At 41.6% G+C, this 15563-nt stretch overlaps 1 protein-coding gene across 1 annotated transcript in view; it reads left to right on the top strand.

Moving 5' to 3' along the window:
• ADORA2B (adenosine A2b receptor) overlaps positions 1 to 15002 on the top strand; it is an 88210-nt gene extending 73208 nt beyond the window's left edge. The window contains exon 2 of the mRNA XM_073565372.1: positions 5643 to 15002. Coding sequence (XP_073421473.1) covers positions 5643 to 6333 — 691 coding nt within the window. The 3' untranslated portion in view covers positions 6334 to 15002. The remainder of the gene's footprint in view (positions 1 to 5642) is intronic.
• The last annotated feature ends 561 nt before the right edge of the window (positions 15003 to 15563 follow it).

Below are 15563 nucleotides of genomic sequence, written 5' to 3'. Positions count from 1 at the left end.
GCACCCATTGACTTGCATTGGCGTGCTACGGGCGTAGTACGCTGACAATCGCAGCATGCTGCGAGTGGCACGTAGCGTAGGATACGGAGGAGAAATATACGCCTGGTGCGAGTGACCCCATAGAGAATCATTGGTCCGTGTCTAATGCGTGCTTTTTGCGCCTCTCACGCACCCGTATTCCTCGCCAGTGTGACTCCGGCCTTACAGGCTCTTACTATCTACTCCAGTAGTTCCTCTTTTGCAAACGGAACACCCATTGCATGCAGCACTGCTCACACTAGACTTGAGGTCTTGACTCTGCACACTCTGGGCTCTTTCTGAAAACTACCACAAAGTCCTTTCTGATCCTGCTCGTTTGTCCCTCCCGTCTCTGGGCTAAACTCTGAACTTTACTCTATCTTACCTTACTCGCTGTTTGTTGCTGGGCAGACAATATCAACGTTATAGATATATTGTGGCCATTATACTTAACATAACATAACATTACATATCACACAGTACACTCTACATATTACACTGTACAAGATTACATGAAGGCTTCTCAAGAGGCATGGGCAACATGCCAATCCCCCGGCATATCTACACCTGGGTATTTTCTGCAGACAACATAAATGATGATTTCCAATGCATTTCTACTATGGAAAGCGAGATTCTCCCTTCGAAGACTTTTATTTCTTCATGAGTATTTTGTAACATAGACCATAGACCGGGGGGCTGCTAAACCTGGCAGATGTCTCTGTAGTAGCAGTTACAAATTACAGTAATAAGAGCCAGCATTCAGCAGTGTCGGGACCATGCAGGTGCCTTCAGAATGACTAGCTGTCCTGTCTGCCAAAGGAGGCCATGCTGAATAAATAGCACTATTCAGGCAACTGGATGAGACAGTGGTTTCTAGCATGCTGGCTTTTGCTTAGACAGTGACATTTATGCATATCAGGACTGTCAAGTTTCTAATACAGAATAGACATAAAAGGTGTAAATTTAGTTATTTATTACTGCCTGCCAACATTAGAGTTGGAGTTAAATGATCCATCTACTTTCAGCAGTAACATATCACTTACATATATTATCAGAGGTTCTGTAGTGGCTGGGCATACTCACATACTAGTTTAATAGGTTTGTCTAATGAATTGTAGAATACCATTTTAGGCAATTTTAGGTTAAAGGGGTTGTCCAGGTTTGGCATGAAAGTCACCATCATTTAGTTCACATTCCACCAAGGACAACATCTGGAAGGCGTTTGTATGTTCTCCACGTGTTTGCTTGGGCTTAATCCGAGTTCTCTGGTTTCCTCGAATACTCCAAAGCCATACTGATAGGGAATTTAGATATTGAGCCTTAATAGGGTGGCGATAATAATGTCTGTAAATCGCTATGGAATTAATGGCATTATGTAAGCAAGTAAAAAATATAACTATCCTTTACAAATAGGTCATCAACTTGTGGCACTTGGACAACCCCTTTAAAGGGAATCTGTCACCTATTTTTTCGACCTAAAGCTGCGGCCGCCGCCATCAGGGGCTTATCTACAGCACTCTGTAATGCTGTAGATAAGCCCCCAATGTAACCTGAAAGAGATGAAAAACGAGTTAGATTATAATAACCCAGGGGCAGTCCGGGTCCGGAGATTGTCGCGGTCCGGTCTGGCGCCTCCCATCTTCTAGCGGTGACATCCTTTTCTTTGCAGGTGTACTTTCTCTGCCCTGTTAAGGGCAGGGCAGAGTACTGCAGTGTGCAGGCGGCGGGAAAGCTCAGAGAGGTCCGGCGCCTGCGCACCACAGGACTCTGCTCTGCCCTCAACAGGGCAGAGCAGTGCTCCTGCGCTGGAGCCGCAACGGGAAGCAAAGAAGAAGCCGTCACCACTAGAAGATGGGAGGAGCTGGACCAAGACCGTGACACCCTGCGGACCCGGACCGCCCCCTGGGTGAGTGTAATATAACTAGTTTTTCTTCTCTTTCATGTTACATCGGGGGGCTTATCTACAGCATTACAGAATGCTGTAGATAAGCCTCTGTTGGCGGTGGCCGCAGCTTGAGGTGATACAGCACACATCAATAGAATATAAAGCCAGAAAAACTAGGCATGCAATGTGTGTGGTCTCACCTAACTTATCACTCTTGCAAAAGATGGGACTTCATTCATCAATGTCATTGTGCAAGGTCACATACTTAACACCAAACTGTTTAAAATATTGTCACAGGTAAATAGTACGATTACAAACCAATCTGATCCTGCATTCTTATTGTTTACTTAGGACTTCAGGGAAAATTCAAGAGACATTATTATATTGGGATGAATAAACCGGGCCTCTTCAGCTTAGAAAAAGGACACCTTACATGTGTAACTTTGCTGAATATGAAGTCAATGCTAAAACCTTGTAAATAATTTATTAACTCCAAGAACAATGCAAAGGGTCAGGAGACATTTATACGTTTTCGGAGGACACAAACTTTAGTATAGGAAAGCAAGCCTTAACACAAGATGGTTCTTGACCAAACCCCCCGATATTGTTGGGACCTCCTGACAATCTCGTGTGTACACTATAAGGGCCTTCTTTTAGTTAAAAGAAAAAAAAGGTTTTGGTACCGTGTTAGAGGGTTGAAAAAAGATTGTTCTCAGCGGGAGAAACAAAATAATAATCTTGTAGTTATGATACCTTTTAATAGCTAACATAAATAAAATAAATGATGTTACAAAGCTAGCTTTCTAGACTTCTTAGTGGAGATTTTTTTAAAGACATTCGTGATTTTTTTAAAAACTTTAAAGACGTTGTTCAATACTTGGACAACTTCTTGTCCTAACCCACGCTTGGCCCCGATAAAATGATAAAATAAAAAAAGCCTATACTCACCTCTGGTGCTATTCCTGTGGTTCTGGCACTTGCTCTTCCTGGGGCTTGTTGTGACACGTGACCCCGGCGCCCAATCAGCATTGTCTCCACCTTTGGACAAATTGAATATGAAAAGGAAGTCCGGGCTGCAGCTGATGTCTGACTTCCTCGTCATGTTCAATTTGTTTGAAGGTGGGGACAGTGACGTCAGCACTGATTGGGTATCGAGGTCACATGTCACAACAACCACATGAGAGCCTCGGGGAGCGAGAGTGCCGACACAGCGCACGTACGGGAGGCGAGTATAGGCTTTTTTTATTTCCTCGGGGTCAAGCGAGGGGTATGAGATAGGTTTGTCCTAGTAGTGGACAACCCTTTTAAGAATCTCAAGCAGATTATTTTGACTACAAGTATCATTATTTTACAGTTCAGAGAATGCAGCTGAACACCGTATTTTTCGGACTATAAGATAGACTTTTTTCCCAAAAATTTTTTGGGTAAAATGTGGTTGTGTCTTATAGCTGGAATGTACCTACCAGGAGCGTGGCGACAGCAGGAATCGGGCGATTCTGCCGGACCTGGGCTGGGAAGAGGGGGTGCTTGGTGGGCTGACGATGCAGGGCAATGATCTGACTCCCATTCCATACTGGCGTGGCAGGTTCAGCAGTGCTTGGTGGTACAGGGTTCAGCTGACATCTTGTGAAAGCCGGGGCCCCCGCACATCTATTGCTGCAACGCGGTGGCAGCGCATGTGCAGATTGAGGCATTTTCCCGGAGGCCACTGCATTGCAGCAATGGAAGTGTGGGTACTCTGGGCTGTCACAAGATGTCGCCAGAGCCCCCTTACCACGGAGCACTGTCAAACCTGCCACACCAGGCTGGGAAAGGAGTCCGATCATTGCTGCATCACCGAATACCCCTTGTGACCCTGCACCACCAGCGCTGCCGACCTCACTCCCCCCCCCCCCCCCCCCCCCCGGTAAGCTGAAATCGGACTGTAAGATGGTCCCTCATTTTACACATTATTTTTTTCCCTATTTTCTTTCTGAAAAATTGGGGTGCGTCTTATGGACCGGTGTGTCTTATAGTCCGAAAAATACGGTAATTCATATCAGAATTATGGCTCGTAGACGTGGATCACTTATAATCAACATGATTTATTATGGTTTTACCATGTGTCCGAAAAAAATATAGTGTCTAGCCGTGATTTGTTGATAGGGTGTCCAGAAAAAAATTAAAAGTTAAGTTGGCAACTCTGGGTGTCTGGTTGCCGTTGACTCCACTTTTCCTTCTAAGAACACCATAGTTGCTAACTGTTCTGAATTTAACAGTTCTCCTGGCCCGAGGTTTATGTAAACTTAAAAGGCTGGTATACATTTCTGGCACACACTAAGTATCAGACGCACCTGATTCATTAAACGGCACACACCATCTAATGAATCATGTCACTGTACTCCAGCAAGAGCTTCATTAAGACTGACGAGTGCTACGCCAATCGTAATGAATCATCCCCCATGTATGTAAGAAAACATAAAAGATGCATAATAATATACTGTGTGTATATATACATATTTATTATAAAGTATAATTAGGTCTCCATTGATTAAATCAAAACATGTGTTTATACCAATAACCTGTAAAATAATAATTTCACAAATAATTTTCAGTTTGCTTTCCCAAAATCTCAGAAAACTTGAGACTGCCAGTTGGATTTCAACATAGTCTGCAGTCATCTACTAAGGCCGGGGTCACAGTTGTGAGTGCAATGCGAGAAACTTGCACAAGTCTCTCGCCTCAATACCCGACACTGCCACCGGCATTCGGGAATGGAGTGTGTGGCTGCATGTCTTTCTAGGCATCTGAACGCTCCGGTCCGAGTGCTGGCGGCAGTGCCAGATATTGAGGCACAAGTTTCTCACATTGCACTTGCAAGTGTGACCCCGGCCTAAGCCTTTGCCTACAGAGGGCCACTAAATAAACCAATTGTGAAGTTAGAGAAGTAACACTGCAGAAACTTCTTAAAGCTTCACTGGGAAATGTCATATATAAGTATATTACGAAATGATTCTACAATCTATTACCTAATAACTGATGGAGCCTAACGCATGTGGCATACGGATATTTGTTTTCTATGTAACGTTAGTACACCAATTTTTTTATTTACACTTTACGAATTGGTTATTTATATGCTAGCTCATTAGGATAACATAATACTGTCTTAAAGCAAGGACATAAGGTTTTTAAACTTAATTATCTTCCATTCGATAATCGATCCCGAGGTGGCAGAAACATTTGTTTTCATCTAGACAGTCTTACATGACCATTGTTAATGCTTTAGATGGTGACTCTTGAGAAATGAGATTATTCACAGTTGAAGGTTAAAGGACTTCCTGTTGTTTGGGTGAAAGAATGGATCATTGTGTGCTCTCAAAGTTGGAAAAAAAATCAATGTTACACTAAGGGCAATCAACGTTACCGATGAAGTGATCTATTATTGATCTGTATCAGTGTCCTTTTCCATTTTCTTTACCCTACCCTTTCTGCTAGACCTTTGTTTTCCAAAACATCCGTCAAACAAAAAGTCATGAATATGATATGTAGATTTGTTCTTCAGAACATCCAGTTTCTTTTCCTTCCTGAATTGAATATTTCGGTCTTAAAAGCAATAAGAGTAATTCCCATAATCATGATATTTGTGCGTCCAAATGTCCTTTTGAATAAGTAGTCCATTCGTCCTTATATTATTACATTACTATAATGAATATTCTTTTTAATGATATCGTATTGAAATTATTATTTTTTTTCTTTGCAGGTACAAGAGTTTGGTCACTGGAAAAAGGGCGAGAGCCGTTATCGCGGTTTTCTGGATTCTATCATTCTGTATAGGTTTGACCCCACTAATGGGCTGGAATTGCTTGGAAGCAGACTGTGGCAGAGGAGACAGCATTTTCGTTCAGAATCGCACTGTCTCGTGTTTATTTGAAAAAGTAGTTACAATGACTTACATGGTGTACTTCAACTTTTTTGGATGCGTTCTTCTTCCACTGTTGATCATGTTGGTGATTTACATCAAGATCTTCATGGTTGCCCGCAAGCAACTCAGGCAAATTGAACTCAAGTGTGTAGGTGCTGACAACTCAAGGACCACTCTCCAGAAAGAAGTGAACGCTGCCAAGTCTTTGGCCATTATTGTGGGCCTCTTTGCATTTTGCTGGTTGCCTATCCACATACTGAACTGCATCACACTTTATGACCCTAATTTTCACAAGGAAAAACCAGAGTGGGCTATGTTCTTAGCTATTATATTGTCTCATGCCAACTCTGTGGTGAATCCCATCATATATGCCTACAAAATCAGAGACTTTCGTTACACCTTCCGTAAGATCATTTCAAAGTATCTTATCTGTAAAAAGGACAACTTTTCTAAATGCCCCAAGGGCAGCATTGCAAACTCCAGAAACTTGCATATCAGTACTGTAAGTGCTGGCAACGCTTTTATGTGACCCCATACTTAGACTGACTGTTTAACGCAACCCACATGGACAAAACCCTTTGTGTTGTTGGACACGTTACATGGACATCTACTGTAAATCTGATAGTGGGGCCATTATGGATATGATAATTGACCACTTTGCTGCTGCACTTTGTTTTTTTGATACGTTCACCATTGGTTTTTTTTATTAGAGGGTATTGCTGAAGTTTCCTTCTAACTCCTCTGCACTGACAAATGTTCTGCTGGTTTTATCAAACTCTTGTGATAAACTGTTCAATGCATGTATTTTGCAGAACATTTATGAGGGACGTGCACATAATCCCCCCAAACTAATATTTCCACATAGAGTAAACAACCAAAGCCATGTTTAGTTACCGTGGAAGGAGAGCTTCAGAGCCATAGAAGAATGTACATTAGTTTGTTTATAAAGCACATTATTTATACCGCCTTTTATACATTGGTTGGATGTAGAGTAAATTTTTATTGTTTTGTAGATTTTTTTTTTTTTTATTTTAGAAATTTTTTTTTTTTTATTTGGACATCCTGTATACAGTTCAGTTTATTTAAAGATCTTGTTTGTCAAGTCTGTGTATTTAGTCTACATATGAAGGTATGTAACGTGATCATACAATAAGCTGATAAATGCTAATAAGTCAGAACCTGGAATAAGTTTCCTTACAGAATAAGGAAAGGTAACCGTAAAACACTATTGTGTCTTATAAGATATATTCCATATGGAATTTCCATAAACATAATGGACATTGAAGAAGCCCCTCCATGAACTTTTTCTCTCTAAGTCTGTGTGTATGTATTTGTACTGCAGTGTCAGTGTGTTATTATACTGCTATCTTTTCAGTGCCATTCTGCTTTCTCTTCTGAATAACGTAATCGCTCTTAAGATTCTCCGGATCACTCTGCGCTATGCATGAGCCGGAAGTCTCATTTACCAGGTGCAGACCAGTGTATTTTCGGTCCGAGTGCGATCTAGCAAAACACTGGATCGTCCTCCGACCAATGTTAGTCCACAGCACCGGGCACACGTCACATTTTCATTCGGACCAATCTGGTCCGAGGAAAGACAATTGCTGTATGGCGGAGTTGCATCCAGTATTCAAATCGCAAGTCAAATGCAAGTCACTGAGTCCGTGGAAAACATTGGACTGCCCTGGGATGACATGGGAGCGCAGTTTGATTTCCACAAACTGACACAATGGAGAAGATGGAGACATTTTTTGCATCATTTTCTTCTCATCCGAGAGAATCGGATCATACTATAATCAGACTCTGATCAGAGGGTCATTTGCATAATCAACCCGATTCTCTCAGATAAAAGAATACATGGTGGTCTGCACCTAGTCTGACAATGTAAATCTATGGAGCATCGTTCTGACACTCATTGTAAAAGTCCCTTATGGGTCATGCAGAGCGCAGTGTGATCCGGAGAGTCTGAATAGCGGAACGGAGCTGTATACCGAATATGATAGTGGTAGGGGAGTATATTAATACGTTGACGCTACAGTAGAATCACATGGACGCAGATTTATAAAAATAATGAATGGGAGGGCTTTTTTTTTTTTTTTTTTAAAGCAAAAATCAAATATAAAAAAACACAGATTGTTGAAATCCAAAAACACAAGTTGCCTATATGTATTTTTTAATCAGGTTCAGAGTGGGGTCTAACATGAAAATGACCCTCAAATATCTAGCAAAATAGAAGTGACTTTGGGTCCAGTCACTTGCCACTTTTGTAGGCTTACTCACAAATAAACCCTTTAGACCTTATAGACATGCAAACCAGTCGTCATCTGTTGGGGCAAAGAAAACCATAATTGTACTGCATATTATATAGTAAATTAAGTGACTGCGGTGGAGCTCAGGGGAGAACATGTTAGCTAAACCTTACCTCTCTCATCCAAGCTAAAGATGTGGAAGGAGGAAGAAAAGACCTATTTCCTGCTACAAGGAACCAAGGGTAATAATTAGTAGCCCAACTCCAATATTAGGCAAAATTTCCCAGCGTGAATTAATTGTTGGAAAATACCATCAATAGCCAACCACAATTTTGACGTCATGTCACATAATTTTCATGACTTTCTTTAATAGGGTTGCATGAGAGTAAAAAAAAAAAAATCAGGGTTGCAGAAGAAATAGGGTTGTAAAAATACAGTAGCACCTTTGTTGATCAAGGACTGTGTGAGGTATTACATCTCAATCCCATGCAAGTGGTTAGAGCTGATCTGCAACCGATGTTTCTGTGACACGGCAGTCATGTTTCTCTATTCTCGGGCAACTCCATAAATGTTCACATGACAGCTGTGTTTTAGGATATGGTCAGACGCCCGTGTGCAAAAAAAAGTCTATTTTTCAGGTGAGACTCGCCCAATGAGTGCATAAAAATATATTTTAAAAAAAGGATGCCATTCTGACACTTTCCTGTATGGCTTCCAGTTTTGATGGATCCATTGGAAAAATTACATAGGAAACTGTATTAGGAGTTATATTATTTTTATAATCCTGGATTTAAAAAAAAAAAAAAAAAATGGATGTTATGTGGATGTGAAAAATTGACATATGGAGGTGAAAATCAGATGTATAGGACACCATACAGATGGACAATTTATCAAATGCATGGCAGAACCCAGCCTTACTGGCAATACTATTTCAAAGTGTTTTTTAGTAATGACTGGACCCGAGAAACACTCTTGAGTCACTGGCTACGTCTTACTTTGCTCTTAGCAGGGTTCAGTCGGAGAACAGCTGCAGTGGAGTCTTGTCCCAGAGGACTAATCTCGGATTGGAACCAAAAGAAAAGGTCAATGCTCATTCAAGGTCCAAGGGGCAAAGCACAATTCTTATTGAATGAGGGGTCTTATGGGGGCTCTTGAGTTTCTATTGTGTCATAGACAATCTGATGTTCATCTTCATGGTGAAGGGCTACGCATAACTGTCTAAATAAACCCTGATCACAGTAATTAATTAATCATTTACAACATGAAGAAAATGGATGACCTACACTGCAGGACTGTAAGAGCTGAAATACCACCTATATTGTATATATGTCCATTATAACTCTTGTATTAGTGAGGCTTGAGTATTGGACGTCCAAGCACTGGGACCCTACCAATCATGAGAATAGGCGTCTCCAAGCCTCCTGCGAGACTGAAGAGGTGATGAGCATGTATAACCAACGCTACATTCACTTCTATGGGACTGATGGAGCTAGTCAAGCATTGTCTCCTGTAGTCCTATAGACAATAATTGGAGAAGTCAGTTTCTCAGAGTTACGGGGCTTGTCAGCATCAACAAAAAATAGTTTAAAGATGGTAAATGGCATAAAATATCATGTATGATAGATAAATCGCAGTGAACTCTGCTAGTTTCTGCCTACTTCCCTGCAGTGATAACTTGCTGCCCTCCACATGCCCAATCAATCGCAGTGAACTCTGCTAGTTTCTGCCTACTTCCCTGCAGTGATAACTTGCTGCCCTCCACATGCCCAATCACTGGCCTTAGCGGTAGAAGGCCCAAGACCATTAAGGTCACCCAGTGGTTGTAGTGATCATGCAGGGTAAGATGGCGTGACTGCTGCAGGAAGGTGAACAGAGACTGGTGGGGGCATTGGGGCTGTGGCAATGGAATGTCAGGATTTATCAGGTTAGATTTTTATTACTTTATACCATTTACACCTTTTAGACTTTTTTTTAGTTGATCCTGGAAAATCCCTTTAAGTTGGTCACAACCATGAGATTGATGTCTCCTGAACACTTTTTTGGCCAACACCTACTTTTGCCATCTCCACCATTAAAAGAGTTGTCTACCCTTTGACATGCACATTGAGCACCTCCGTGCATGTATGTTTATTTCACTAGGAAGAGGGGGATAAGCCACTAGAAGAAGACTATGCTTGCCATAGGACACCATATATATAGGACTTTGAAAAAGTTACTACAATTTTTTTTTACTTATATGTACTGTCAGCTTTATCACATGGTGGTAATGCTATCCCAAATAGTTTGACAAATGTCTGCTGCTTCTGTATATTTTCTTACTGATTATTAGTATATAGTCGTTGTAGTGTGACAGGCCGAGTGCCTTAGCCCATCACTAAGGCCTGTTTCACACTTCCGTTTTTTCAAATCCGTCAAAATCCGTTGGTTTCCGCAAAAAAACGGATCCGCCATTTTTTTGCAGGATCCGTTTTTTTGTCCCATAGACTTCCATTAGTGGTTACCGCGGATCCGTCAAAAAACGGATCCGTTTTTTTAAAAACGGATCCGTTTGCATCAGTTTCCGTCAAAAAAACGGAAACGGATCCGTTTGGCGGACACAAAAACGGAAGTGTGTAACAGGCCTAAAGTACAGGGAATCTGACATGTCATGAAATCAAACCATTCTGAAACACATAAGATTTCATTAAGGATATTAATAAATATTTTTATTTTTTGTAAAAGTCAAGGAGACCGTTCTCTCCTGGTTCTCCTCCTATCTCTCTGACCGCTCCTTTACTGTATCTTTTGCTGGCTCCTCCTCCTCTCATCTTCCCCTAAAGGCCCTTTTACATTTAGCGATGCACCAGCGATCCAACCAGCGATCCGACCCGGTCAGGATCGCTGGTGCATCGCTAAATGATCGCTAGTGAGCTTTCATACAGAAAGATCTCACAGCGATGCAGCAGCGACGCAGCGCACGATACTTACCATTCACACACAGCGATCCTGCGTCCTCCCGCCCGCCTCCACGCGTCGCTGGACGTCACAGCAGGAAGCGCCCGACGAGAAATGGAGCCGGACATTCTCGCGCGATCAGCGATGGACAGCGGGGGAGCCGGTCGTTGGTAAGTATCACACATAGCGATATCACTAGCAATATCGCTATAACGTCACAAAACCAGTGACGTTTTAGCGATATTGCTAGCGATATCGCTTAGTGTAAAACCCCCTTTACTGTTGGGGTTCCTGAAGGATCAATCCTAGGCCCCCTCCTCTTCTTTTTGTATACTGCCCCTATTGGTCAAACAATCAGTAGATTTGGTTTCCAGTACCATCTCTATGCTGATGACACTCAATTATACACTTCTTCTCCTGACATCACGCCAGCCTTTCTAGAAAACACCGGCAATTGTCTAAACGCTGTGTCTAACATCATGTCCTCACTATATCTGAAACTGAACCTGTCAAAGACTGAACTCCTTGTTTCCTCCCGCTACTAATGTACCTATACCCGACATTGCCATTTCCGTGTGTGGTTCTACTATTACTCCCCAGCAACATGCCCGCTGTCTTGGGGTCATACTTGACTCTGACCTTTCCTTTGTCCCCCACATCCGATCACTGGCTTGCTCGTTATCTGCACCTCAAAAACATTTCTAGAATTCGACCTTTTCTTACTTTTAACTCTGCAAAAATTCTTACTGTTTCTCTTATTCATTCTCGTCTTGACTATTGTAACTCCCTTCCAATCGGTTTCCTCTTACCAAACTCTCCCCCCTCCAATCTGTCTTGAATGCAGCTGCCAGGATCATATTCCTCGCCAATCGTTACACCGATGCCTCTACCTTGTGCCAGTCATTACACTGGCTACCCATCCACTCCAGAATCCAGTACAAACTTATTACCCTCACCCACAAAGCTCTTCATTGCTCAGCACCACCCTATATCTCCTCCCTTGTTTCAGTATACCATCCTACCCGCGCCCTCCGTTCTGCGGTTGACCTGAGGTTAGCATCCTCAATAATCAGAACCTCCCACTCCCATCTTCAAGACTATACACGTGCTGCGCCAATTCTTTGGAATGCACTTCCCAGGTCAATACGATTAGTCCCCAATCCCCACAATTTTAAGCGTGCCCTGAAAGCACATTTATTCAGACTGGCCTACCGCCTCAACACATTAACCTAATCTATCCCTATGTGGCACAGCCAAAAGTTTTTTTTACCATAACCAGGTTCCCCACGTCATGTTCCCACATGCTTTATGCATCCATTAGCCCTCTGTGTCTGTACTGTTACACAACATTATGGCTGGTCCATGCAATCAGGACAACTGTTACCACCCACCTTTCGTGTCTCCCCTTTTTACCTCATAGATTGTAAGCTTGCGAGCAGGGCCCTCACTCCTCTTGGTACTCGTTATGATCTATGTGATTGTTATGCTGTAATGTCTATTGTCTGTACAAGTCCCCTCTGAAATGTAAAGTGCTGCGGAATATGTCAGCGCTATAGAAATAAAATTTATTATTATTATAAAAGTCAATTTCAGGTTTAGTTTTGCAAAAAAGCATTTGTACTTGTACTGCTAGTAGCTACATTTACAATAGACATAACTTCACCCTAAAAAACACAGGTACAGGTAGTCCTCGACTTACGAACATCCGACTTGTCTACGACTTATACTCCCTTCAAAACTCACCTCTGCGGCCAGTCTGCTCGCCACCTGCCTTCCATTCTGCCATCGCGCAGGCTCTTCACTATGACCCAGGAGTTCCAGCCGTCTCCAGGCTTCAGATGTCACTGCATATTGTAAGATCGCAAGATCAACACATGCGCCATGACCTTATGATGCACAGTGACCTCTGAAGCCTGAATGCGGCCATTAATCCTGGCCTATTGGTAAGAGCCTCAGTGTTTTATTAGCAGGAGATTATCACTACAGGACTAGGTGTTTCCTGCCTCCTAGTCCAACCATGCCCCCACTACTGATTTGCAGCTCTTTGGCAGCTTTCTCTGCACACTGTATTGACAATCAGTGGTGTGGGCGGGGTTATGCACAGCTCAGCATTGAGCTCTGCTAAAGCTGCAGCAGAGAAAACTGTGATTCTATCACAACTGCTGCCCCCAGCAAACTAAGTGATACATAGCTGGCATCTGGATCTCTGTCCCTAGATCATGTTACTACAAAGGGGTCAAGGATGCAGCATGCTATGACGGAAAAAAGAGAATTGGGCGGCTTAAAACCAGAAGTGGGGTGGCCTAAGAGGTCAACAATGAGGTATTAGTTTTTGTTTTACTGGACCTGTTCCAACTTGCATACAAATTCGGGTTGCGGACAAGTCTACAGTCCTTTATCTACCGTAGATCATAATCTGGGGACTGCCTGGACAAGTTCTTCAGTTACATTCTGCCGGGGTTTTACAATAAAAATCTCTAAATTTACCCATTTTAATTATTTTGAAATATAATCAGATGAAATATTATGTTATAGTCATGAAGCCTTTGACATAACTAAGAAATGAATGAATGAAGAAACTTGGCAGAAAAAGCAGTGACACATTTACGGGAAACTTTTTGCTTTTAGGAAGAAATGCTCTTTAGAATATTGAAGAAGCACTCCTACTTCCATCAAAGTTATTATCCTGTTAAAATATTGCAGTCATCATAGTATATAGTACTGTGTACTTACAATTGCTCATTTTGCCTTTCTACCAGATCATTCTTCTCTTTTGTCTGCTCTTTGCAGAAACAGGAAGTCTCTTGTTCCTACATAAATCATTCCCCTATTCAACTCCTGACCCAGCTGCTCCTTCCTCCCCCTTGCCAGGGACTTTTGCAGTGATTCATGAGTCATACAGGGAAAATTGACCTCCTGTTTCTGCATAGAGATTAGAGGGATTCAGATAGTCAGTTTTTAATCACGTGACGTCATAGACCTAATGGAAAAGAGAAGAATTATCTGAGTAGAAAGGCAAAATGAGCAATTGTAAGTACACAGTGCTGTAGAATATGATCAGTGCAATATACTAAGATAAAAACTTTCCGCCATTGCATTAAATGTCTAATAAAGCTGCTTGAGTATGAAATGATAAATACCACTCCTTATACAATGTGTACCAGTAATGTAAGCTACAAATGATACAGATGGGAAAAACTCAGTATTTCCAATCCCTATTATCATGGCATTGTCTGAGCAAGGTCCATACCATCTCCATTACAAGTGTAGAGAATGTCATCCCGGACTGGAAAAAATGTACAATACGCCTCTGAGTGCAGTCGAAGACCATTTCACATGATATTATGATTACCGGTTTTGATAAAGTACCTTTATTTTAATACTGTGATATTTTTTTTAATACTGTACTGTTTTGCACTTTATTGGGAAAATGCAGAATTTTACAATATTTATAAAGAACATGTACATTTCTGTTAAGTACATTCTTAGAAAATTCTGACATGATCTTTTTGGTGTCAAGTCTGTTTTTAAGTCTTAACTTTATTTTACATAAAATCGTAAAAAAGAGAAAAAAATGGAGAATTGTTCAAACAACAATGTTACTTCACATATATTATATCAGCCCTTGTAATGTGATTTTCATTGGAATAAATGGACTGGCGCATTTTCCTTCTGGTCTCAACTCTACCCTGTGGGACCTGTTGAACGGACAGGGTCGAAGGACCACCTGGAATATTAATGTGACTGTGGACCATCTAGGACTTTTTGATGCACTGCTCCGTTTCTCACCATGTGATGTCGTTGTCGTGAAAGTTTTTGCACATACAAGACGCATTGATATGATTATGATAATCGATGATGCCTCAGATCAATTACTTTTTTTTATTTTTCTTTTACAAAAAAGCCACCTTGCCTTGATTATTTAGGCTGAACCATATGTTACAATGTTCTCAATAGTTCAGCACTTTGCTTTTTGCCTTTTTTTCATGTATAAATAAAAGCACTAACATGGTCATTATTAGTGATTTCTCAGAACGTTACCTTGTACTGTGATGTGTTGTGTATATATTCCAAAATTGATGCGCAGACCATTGAAAGGGTTGTCTCAAGTTCCCATGTGGTTAAAAGTGCAAAGTGCTTGGAAATACAAGCAACTTTGCAATTCACTTCTCTGTCACCAAGTTTTGATATTAAATCTAAGAGCAGCATGTAAGGGTAGAGACCCTGATTCCGGCAATGTGTCATATCTAGGCTGTGTATTGCTGTTTCAATAAAATTAGTCGTTAATCAGCAAAAGGTTATCACTACAGAACTAGGTGTATCATGTCTCCTAGTCTAACCACGCCGCCGCCGCCACCACCACTGATTAGCAGCTATTACAGCATTTAGAGGGCTGGTAGAAGGAGGATACTCTCTCTCCCATTTGATCAGCACCCCCATGATCGTTGTCTACCAGCTTCGGTGGCCTGTCAGACCATGCCAGGAGTAAGGTCTAAAAGGCATTCTGTCAGTGTAGTCAGTGTAACACTAATAGCTATAATGCATTGCAATGCCTTATATCTGTGATCAGGGCAAT

This window comes from Dendrobates tinctorius, unplaced genomic scaffold (assembly GCF_039654945.1).
Source record: "Dendrobates tinctorius isolate UK_male_01 unplaced genomic scaffold, ASM3965494v1 ptg000016l, whole genome shotgun sequence".
NCBI lineage: Eukaryota > Metazoa > Chordata > Amphibia > Anura > Dendrobatidae > Dendrobates > Dendrobates tinctorius.
This window is presented reverse-complemented; position numbering and strand designations above follow the sequence as displayed.